Source organism: Papio anubis, chromosome 18 (genome assembly GCF_008728515.1).
Source record: "Papio anubis isolate 15944 chromosome 18, Panubis1.0, whole genome shotgun sequence".
Lineage (NCBI taxonomy): Eukaryota > Metazoa > Chordata > Mammalia > Primates > Cercopithecidae > Papio > Papio anubis.
Window position 1 is genome coordinate 62,136,412 of NC_044993.1, and position 10,145 is coordinate 62,146,556.

The following is a 10,145-nucleotide window of genomic DNA, read 5'->3' on the forward strand; positions in this document are numbered from 1 at the left end:
TCCAGCCTGGGCGACAGAGGGAGACTCCATCTAAAAAAAAAAAAAAAAAAAAAAAAAATTGAGTATCTCATTATGTCGTCCACTTTGAACTCCTGGCCTCTAGTGATCCTACCACCTCAGCCTGCTAAAGTGCTGGGATTATAGGCATGAGCTACTGTGCCTGACCAGTGCTTATTTTTTATCTCCAAAATGGGATTAGTATCACAAAATATTTTAATGCCTTCTGCACCCTTTAGTCTGTAAATAAAACCTGTAAATAATAATACACAGTTCCACTTCCTAAACATAAGCTCAGTTAATATTTAATATCTTGATTTTTTTACAGTATTTTTTCCTATGCTTATTTTTCTCCCTTTGTTTCCTTCTGGTCTATATTTTCCAAGATTCCTGCAATGGTATGATTTTGTAGTGAACAAATGCCAGCCCTCTTTCAACTCATCCCTCTGAAATGTCTATTATTAAGAGCATGGTAAAAATATTTAAAGATCCCTGGTCGGGGTGGGTGGTGTTTCTGAAAAATGCACACTCCCGGTCCGACTGCAGACCTGCTTAACTGGAATTACTGTATACATGTGGAACTTAGGAATCTGTGTTTTGACCAAGAGGCCAGGTGATTCTTCTGCTCAGTGAGTGCTGGGAAACAGTGCTGTGAAGGATACAGTGGCTAGAAGTCGTCCTGCTTCACAGTAACATCGTTACCAAATTCTCAGCAGGTGAACCAAATGAAATGCTCAACTAAAAACCAACCAGGGTAAAACAGATCTTTTATTTGTTGTTGTTGTTATTATTATTATTATTTTACGTGGGGGCTTTCAAGCGAACTGCTATATGGATTTACCCCCAGTCTCTCCTTGTGAGAAGTGAATTTCTTCAACGTTTATAGAACTGAGGGATTATATTATTGCATGAATTAAGAAAACAATCTAACCTGATGTGTGAAGATTTCTGCTTGTGAGAATTCGTGTTATTTCAATTATCCAATCAAGAGCCTAATTCGTATAAAAGAAACACAGCATCACGTTGCTCATCTTTTTATCTAAGACGGTTTGTCTTGACGGAGGGTGTCCAGCTGTTTGGGGAAACTATTCCTGACCTTATTTTGCTAAAAAGTTGCCTGCCGTAACAGGTGAGAGACGCTATCATTTCTTTTATAAAACTTTTAGCTTGCTCTTTGTTAACTGTGATTGAAAGTCACTTAAAAGGCTGTCTTAAATATTAATGTTGTTGGGCTGCATTTTTTTTTATATTAAGTTAACAATTTATATTTCTTCAGAGATCTAGTCTCTTGTTCATATCCATTGACTATTTTTCTGTCAGGCTGTTGGATTTCTCTTTTTTCTTTTCTTTTCTTTTTTTTTTTTTTTTTTTGAGACAGAGTCTCTGTTGCTCAGGCTGGAGTGCAGTGGCACAATCTCGGCTCACTGCCTCCTAAGTAGCTGGGATTACAGGCGCGTGCCACCATGCTCGGCTAATTTTTGTATTTTTAGTGGAGACAGGAATTTACCATGTTGGCCAGTCTGATTTTGAACTCTTAACCTCAAGTGATCTACCCGCCTTGGCCTTGCAAAGTGTTAGCATTACAGACATGAGCTACTGTGCTTGGCTTTGAAAAAATTTTTAGATTTTTAGTAGAGATGGGTCTCAACTATGTTGCCCAGGCTAATCTCAAACTCCTGACTTCAAGGGATCCTCCCACCTCAGTCTCCCAAAGTGCTGGGGTTATAGGTGTAAGCTCCTGTGCCTGGCCCTAAACTGGTTTTTGAAAAAGGTGGCAGATCAATACATCCCTGCAAAGCAGGGGGGGAAAAAACAAATATTTGCCATTTAATAACCTAGGCAGGAAAGATAAGCTAAAAAAAATCAAAGGGAATTATGCCCATTTCATATCAACATCTTATGTCTAGATAATGGGAACTCAAAAGTTCCCAAAACTGGATGAAGAGACAAAAACCTGAAAACTGGAAGAGAAAAGACAGTGAGATTTAACTTAATAATACTGTGGGCCAGGTGCGCTGGCTTACGCCTGTAGTCCTAGCACTTTGGAAGGCTTGATGTAGGTGGATCACTTGAGCTCAGACCAGCCTGGGTAACATGGCAAACCCCGTCTCTACTCAAAATACAAAAATTAGCTGGGCAAGGTGGCTTAGTCTCAGTCACTCTGGAGGTTGAGGGAGGAGGATTGCTTGAGCATGGGAGGTGGAGGTTGCAGTGAGCCGAGACCACGCCAATGCACTCCAGCCTGGGTAACAGAGAAAGATCCTGTCTCAAAAAATAAAATAATGTCGTGCATACAAATCTTGAGTAGTTGCCGTTATAATTCAAAGCTTCCCAATTCATTTTGCAAAAGTAATATTTTTAGTACTCAAACCTAGTAGTTTTCTTCTCCAGAAAAACTGCTCTCACCTGGTCTTAAGATAAATGTACGCCATGTACTGCTTGACCAGGTTAATAACAGCTTAGGAGAGCTTATCTGAAGAATGTAAGGATGGCTAAACATTAGGGAATCAGAAACAAAATTGTTAGTAAACTAAAGAACACAGCATAGTTAGTCACAAATGCTCAGAAAATTCAGCTACAAAACTTACCAGCAATTTAGGGTTAAAACATCATATGAAATGGCAAATTAATAAAATGGTTCCATTAAAGGTGAATTCAAGCCTAAAAGGCCAAAACCACTAGTATTTGTCATTGTTTTCATTAGTGTTTTTTTTTTTGTGTTCCTACATACCCTAAAATTTTGTGATGAACTCTGTTCCACCTAGTATTTAACCTGACACCTAAAATGTTTAGTGTATACAGTTGCAAAGACATCATTGAAAACACCTGGGCCAGGTGTGGTGGCTCACACCTGTAATCCCAGCAGTTCAGGAGGCCGAGGCAGGAGGATTGCCTGATCCCAGAAGTTTGACACCAGCTTGGGCAACAAGATGAAACCCCCTCTCTACAAAAACACACACAAAAATAAGCCAGGAGTGGTGGCAGGCACTGTAGTCCCAGCTACTTGGGAGGCTGAGATGGGAGGATCGCTTGAGCCTGGGAGGCAGTGGTTGCAGTGAGCTGAGATTGCGCCACTGCACTCCAGCCTGGGGGACAGAGCAAGACCCTGTCTCAAAAACAAAACAAAAAACCGGTTGGGCGCGGTGGCTTACGCCTGTAATCACAGCACTTTGGGAGGCCGAGGCGGGCATATCAGGAGGTCAAGAGATTGAGATCATCTGGCCAACATGGTGAAACCCTGTCTCTACTAAAAATACAAAAATTACCCAGATGTGGTGGCACATGCCTGTAGTCCCAGCTACTCGGGAGGTTGAGGCAGGAGAATCACTTGAACCCAGGAGGTAGAGATTGCAGTGTGCTGAGATCACAGCACTGCACCCCATCCTGGTGACACAGCAAGACTGTCTCAAAAAAAAAAAAAAAAGCAAGGTTTACCATTTTTTCCTCTTCGAATTTCTTTTTCCATTCCAGTTGTCCCCATGATTTTATATGAATGTAGTAGTATTATTTTATTTTATTTTATTTTATTTTTTTGAGGTGGAGTTTTACTCTTGTTGCCCAAGCTGGAGTGCAGTGGTGTGATCTCAGCTCACTGTAACCTCTGCCTCCGGGGTTCAAGCGATTCTCCTGCCTCAGCCGCCCGAGTACCTGGGATTACAGGCATGCATCACATGCCCGGCTACTTTTTTTGTATTTTTAGTAGAAATGGGGTTTTACTATGTTGGCCAGGATGGTCTCGAACTCTTGACCGCAGGTGATCCACCCACCTTGGCCTCCCAGAGTGCTGGGATTACAGGCGTGAGCCACCCCGCCCAGCCATTAATGTATTATCTTTATGCTTAGCTTTCATTCAGTATTCATTTACTGCTTGAAAAACCTAAGACTTCATATTTTGTTGGGCGGAGTTGCTCTTACCACTTATCTCTTCAGGAAAGATCACTGAATAGTAGATGTTCTCAGGTTTTCACTCAGCAAATGACTTTTGCTGGTGTGTTAAGAAAAGCCATTGATTTGGAAGCTGGCTATTAATCCGATTAATTAGAAGCCAAACCTTTTTCGCAGGGGTGCTGATGTGTTGATAAAATGCCACACAACCATTTCTCAGTGAAAATCCCAACCGGGACTTGAGTTAGGTTGGTGGCTATGGAGTTCTGCGATCCACATTTGATGCTCTCTAATAAACAGTAACCTCAGGTGAACTCCTGTCCCCAAGGCAAGAGCAACCACAGCTGCGGGGAGCGTTTGGCAATCACTGTCCCCGCCCAGGCTTCTTCCTTGATAAACTTTGTACCTACTGAGTCCTCCTGCTGGTGAAAAACAAAATACGTTTCCTTTGAGTGACTGTCCCGTCTCCTTCAAGTCCATGTTCTTAATCTTTGACCTTGAGTTTCATTACTTGTCACTTGTTTTTGTTTGTGTCTTCTGGATTTTTTTTTTTTTTTTTTTTTTTTTTTTGAGACAGAGTCTTGCCATGTTGTCCAGGCTGGAGTGCAGTGGTGTGATCTCGGCTCACTGCAACCTCTGCCTCCCGGGTTCAAGAGACTGTCCTGCCTCAAGCCTTCTCAGTAGCTGGAACTACAGGTGTGGGCCATCCATACCTGGCTAATTTTTGTGGGTTTTTTTTTTTGTTGTTGTTGTTTGTTTTTTGAGACAGAGTCTCACTCTCTCACCCAGGCTAGAGTGCAATGGTGTGATCTCCGCTCGCTGCAACCTCCGCTTCCTGGGTTCAAGCAATTCTCCTGCCTTGGCTTCCTGAGTAGCTGGGATTACAGGTGTGTGCCACCACACCCAGCTAATTTTCATATTTTAAGTAGAGATGGGGTTTCACCATGTTGGCCAGGCTGGTCTTAAACTCCTGACCTCAAGTGATCTGCCCGCCTCAGCCTCCAAAAGGGCTGAGACGATGGACGTGAGCCAATGCACCTGGCTTAATTTTTGTATTTTTGGTAGAGAAGGGATTTCACCATGTTGGCCAAGCTGGTCTCAAACTCCTGACCTCAAGTGATTCTCCTGCCTCGGCCTCCCAAAGTGCGGGGGTTCCAAGCATGAGTCACTATGCCTGGCCTTGAATTTCATTACTTGTACCTAAAGTATAAAAACATAAATTTACCTTCAAGTACTAATGGTGCTTCAGGAAGAAGTTAAGCCTACTTCAAGTACCCTTGGCCTTGTACTTCAGTTTCTTCTTCTTCTTCTGAGACGGAGTTTTGCTCTTGTTGCCCAGGCTGGAGTGCAATGGTGTAATCTTGGCTCACCCTACCGGGTTCAAGCAATTCTCCTACCTCAGCCTCCCGAGTAGCTGGGATTACAGCCAGCACATCTGGCTAATTGTTGTATTTTTAGTAGAGATGGGGTTTCTCAATGTTGGTCAGGCTGATCTTGAACTCCCAATCTCAGGTGATCCACCTGCCTCAGCCTTCCAAAGTGCTGGGATCACAGGCATGAGCCACTGCGCCCGGCTATTTTCTTCTTCTTTTTTTTTTTTTTTAAGATGAAGTCTTGTTCTTGTCACCCAGGCTGGAGTGCAGTGGTGTAATCTTGGCTCACTGCCACCTCTGCCTCCCAGGTGCAGGTGATTCTCCTGCCTCAGCCTCCCAAGTAGCTGAGATTACAGGCACATGCCACCACACCTGGCTAATTTTAGTATTTTTAGTAGAGATGGAGTTTCATCATGTTGGCTGGACTGGTCTTGAACCCCTGACCTCAGGCGATCTGCTCGCCTTGGCCTCTCAAAGAGCTGGGATTACAGGCATGAGCCACTGTGCCCAGCCTTCTTTTTTTATAATTGAGATGAGGCCTTGCTGTCTCACAGGTTGGAGTGCAGTGGCACAATCAAGGCTCACTGAAGCCTCAGCTCCCAGGGTATCTGGGACTACAGGCACATGCCACCATGCGGGGCTCATTTTTTGTATTTTATTTTATTTATTTATTTTTGTAGAGACAGGGTTTTGCCACATTCCCCAGGCTGGTCTTGAACTCTTGGGCTCAAGCGATCTACCTGCCTTGGCCTCCCAAGCACAAGGATTCATTTTCAGAAGTAGTCTTTCTGGATGTCTTGAGATAGCTTCATGAAATTTCACTTGTAAACTAGAAGTTTCAGAAGGTCCCAATTCCTGTAGAGGTTTATTTTGGCCAACGTTGAGGACATGCCCAGGAAAAAGAGACAGAAGCCACAAGAGGATCTGGAGCCAGCACTTTTTCCAAACAGGATTTAGAGGGCTTCAATATTTAAGGGGAAACAGTGGGCAGGAGGGGAAAGGTGGACAGAAAAAACAGGGAAGGATAGGGTCACATTGTTTTGAGGCTTTGGGTGCTCACTGAATCCACGTGCTGCATGTGAAAAGGAAGGAGAGGAAGAACAATCATGTATTTCTTGAACTCAAGCAATCTGTACTTGACCTGTAGATAAACATAAAAATCAAATATGCACAGGTCTCGGGGTGGGTGGGTGGGGCGGTTTAAAGTCTCCTCTTGTCTCTTCCCTATGAAGATAAGCTATTAATTTACATTGTTGGGTAAAAAAGTCCCCCTTGTGAGACATGTGGCCTTCTATCTTTTTTAGTCTTTTTTTTTTCCCCCCCGAGACAGAGTCCCGCTCTGTTGCCCAGGCTGGAGTGCAGTGGCATCGTCTCGGCTCCCTGCAAGCTGCACCTCCCAGGTTCACGCCATTCTCCTGCCTCAGCCTCCCAAGTAGCTGGGACTACAGGCGCCTGCCACCACACCCGGCTAATTTTTTGTATTTTTAGTAGAGACGGGGTTTCACCGTGTTAGCCAGGATGGTCTCGATCTCCTGACCTAATGATCTGCCCGCCTCAGCCTCCCAAAGTGCTGGGATTACAGGCATGAGCCACTGGAAGGAGAGGAAGAACAATCATGTATTTCTCGAACTCGGGCAATCTGTACTTGACCTGTAGATAAATATAAAAATCAAATATGCATGGGTGGGTGGGTGGGGCGATTTATAGTCTCTTGTCTCCTCCCTATGAAGATAAGCTACTAATTTACATTGTCAGGTAAAAAAGTCCCCCTTGTGAGACACGTGGCCTTCTATCTTTTTTAGTCTTTTTTTTTCCCCCCGAGACGGAGTCCCGCTCTGTCGCCCAGGCTGGAGTGCAGTGGCATGGTCTCAGCTCACTGCAAGCTCCACCTCCCAGGTTGATGCCATTCTCCTGCCTCAGCCTCCCAAGTAGCTGGGACTACAGGCGCCCGCTACCAGGCCCGGCTAATTTGTATTTTTAGGAGAGATGGGGTTTCACCGTGTTAGCCAGGATGGTCTCAATCTCCTGACCTCATGATCCGCCTGCCTCAGCCTCCCAAAGTGCTGGAATTACAGGCATGAGCTACCGCACCCGGCTGGCCTTCTATCTTATAGTTATCTGTTTAGGAACAAAAGGAAAGGCAGATTTTGTTTTGTTTGTGTGACTTGGTTTCCAAGCTTAACTTTTCCCCTGGGCATAGTGAGTTTGGGGTTGAGATTTTGTTTTCTTTTCACATTGTAAAGATATATCTTCTTATTTCCTTTTTTTAAAAATTTGAGACAGGGTCTCGTCCTGTCACTCAGGCTGGAGTACAGTGGCCTAATCATAGCTCACTGTAGCCTCCATCTCCTGGGTTCAGGTGATTCTCCTGCTTCAGCTTCCCAAGTATATGGGACTACAGGCAGGTACTACCAGAACTGGATAATTTTCTTCAAATTTTTAGTAGAGGCAGGGTCTCAGCTATGTTGCCCAAGCTGGTCTTGAACTTCTGAGCTGAAGCAGTCCTCCCAACTTGGTGTCCAAAAATGTTGGGATTACAGGTGTGAGCCACCGCACCCAGCCAAAAGATATATTTTAAACCGTGAAGAACTCTGACCTCCTGAGAGTCTCCTCAGAGGGGAATTTGAGTGCCTCTTAGAAGCCAGCCCTTTAAATTACCTTCAGGATATTACACAGGGTCAAGGGAGTTCTGATTGAAAATGCATAGTAGGCCCAGTGTGGTGGCTTATGCTTGTAAATCCAGCGTTTGGGGAGGCCAAGGTGGGCATATCACTTGAATTCAGGAGTTTGAGACTAGCCTGGCCAATATGCTGAAACCCTGTCTCTACTACAAATACAAAAATTAGCCAGCTGTGGCGGTGGGCACCTGTAATCCCAGCTACTCAGGAGGCTGAGGCAGGAGAATCCCTTGAACCTGGGAGGTGGAGGTTGCAGTGAGCCTAGATCGTGCCACTACACTCCAGCCTGGGCAACAGAGTGAGACTCTGTCTCATTAAAAAAAAAAAAAGAAAAGAAAAGAAAAGAAAAGAAAAAGGGCCGGGCGCCGTGGGTCCTACCTATAATCCCAGCACTTTGGGAGGCTGAGGCAGGCGGATCAAGAGGTCAAGAGACTGAGACCATTCTGGCCAACGTGGTGAAACCCTGTCTCTACTAAAAATACAACAATTAGCTGGGTGTGGTGGCACACACCTGTAATCCCAGCTACTAGGGAGTCTGAGGCAGGAGAATCACTTGAACCCGAGAGGCAGAGCTTGAAGTGAGCCAAGATCACGCCACTGCACTTGAGCCTGGCAACAGAGCGAGACTCTGTTTAAAAAAACAAAACAAAAAAAAAAACAAAAAAAAAGGAAAATAGAATGCACAGTAGATGCAATTCACAGAAAAAAAGAAAGGATTCTATTTACCCTTTTTATATTTGAGCTTTCATAGACTTTTTCTTCCCTTACCTACTGCAGCAAAAAATCACCATGTACCAACCTATCCAAACTTACCCATGGATGAGTCTATCTGGAAGACAGGAGTTTCGATGCTTGTCTTGTTCTGAATGTCTGCTTGTCACCTGCTTAGGGTTATCGACTGTGATTCTGGGACTCGTTGTTGTTCTACAGGACCCCTCTGACTCTGTGGTTTTCTCTACGGGATTAACAATGATAGCCATAGGTGCTTTTTTCATTGTCCTCACTGGAGTGACAGCCCTGTGTACAGTTACAGTCGACGAGAACTTGCAGAAAACCACGAGACTAAGACTAGGAGTGATACGAAAAAGTGGAAGTCTCCAAGGAACTACAGCGCCTTCCACGACTCACTCAGTCATCGCCAGCACCTCGCTGTAGCTGTACATGGAACCCTGGCCTCTTGGTCTTTGGAGCTAAGTCTCCTGAGCATTGTTTTAAAATAGAAATAAAATCTGGCTTTTAAAAAACTCTTGAAATCCCAGCAGTTTCGGAGGCCGAGGTGGGTGGATCACAAGGTCAGGAGTTCGAGACCAGCCTGGCCAACATGGTGAAACCCCATCTCTACTAAAAATAGAAAAATTAGCCAGGCGTGGTGGCAGCCGCCTGTAATTCCAGCTGCTCTGGAGGCTGAGGCAAGAGAATCGCTTGAACCTGGGAGGCGGAGGTTGCAGTGAGCTGAGATTGTGCCACTGCACTCCAGCCTGGGCAACAGGGTGAGGCTCTGTCTCAAAAAACACTCTTCTAATTTTATAATGTTTTTATTCTCTAAAGCATAAGATTCCCTGTGCAGAAGGACCTTCAGGTCATAATGATGCCTCTCAAATTCATGCCATCTGGCCAGGCATGGTGTCGCTCACCTGTAATCCTAGCACTGTGGGAGGCCAAGGTGGGTGGATCGCTTGAGCCCAGGAGTTTGAAACCAGTATGGGCAACATGGTGAAACCATGTCTCAAAAAAAAAAAAAAAAAATAGCCTGGGCATGGTGGTGGATGTCTATAGTCTCAGGTACTTGGGAGGCTCAGGCAAGAGAATCGCTTGAGCCCAGGAGGCGGAGGTTGCAGTGAGCTGAGATTGTGCCACTGCATTCCAGCTTGGATGACAAAATGAGACTGTCTTCCCCTCCCACTCAACAGAATAATTCCATGTCGTTGCTGGGTACAATGGCTCACACCTGTAATCCCAGCACTTTGGGAGGCCGAGGCGGATGGATCACCTGAGGGCAGGCGTTTGAGACCAGCCTGACCAACATGGTGAAACCCCATCTCTACTAAAAATATAAAAATTAGCTAGGTGTGGTGGTGCATGCCTGTAATCCCAGCTACTTGGGAGGCTGAGACAGAATCACTTGAACCTGGGAGGTGGGGGCTGCAGTGAGCCAAGATCTTGCCATTGCAATCCAGGCTGGGGCACAGAGTAAGACTTGGTCTCAAAAAAA

General features: G+C 45.0%; 1 protein-coding gene across 1 annotated transcript; it reads left to right on the forward strand.

Moving 5' to 3' along the window:
• Nucleotides 1–8,583: 8,583 nt before the first annotated feature.
• Nucleotides 8,584–9,232, forward strand: LOC101015582. The gene has a single exon (XM_009196016.4). It carries the CDS (start codon nucleotides 8,723–8,725, stop codon nucleotides 9,086–9,088), a length of 366 nt encoding a protein of 121 aa, XP_009194280.1. The 5' UTR covers nucleotides 8,584–8,722; the 3' UTR covers nucleotides 9,089–9,232.
• Nucleotides 9,233–10,145: the final 913 nt, after the last annotated feature.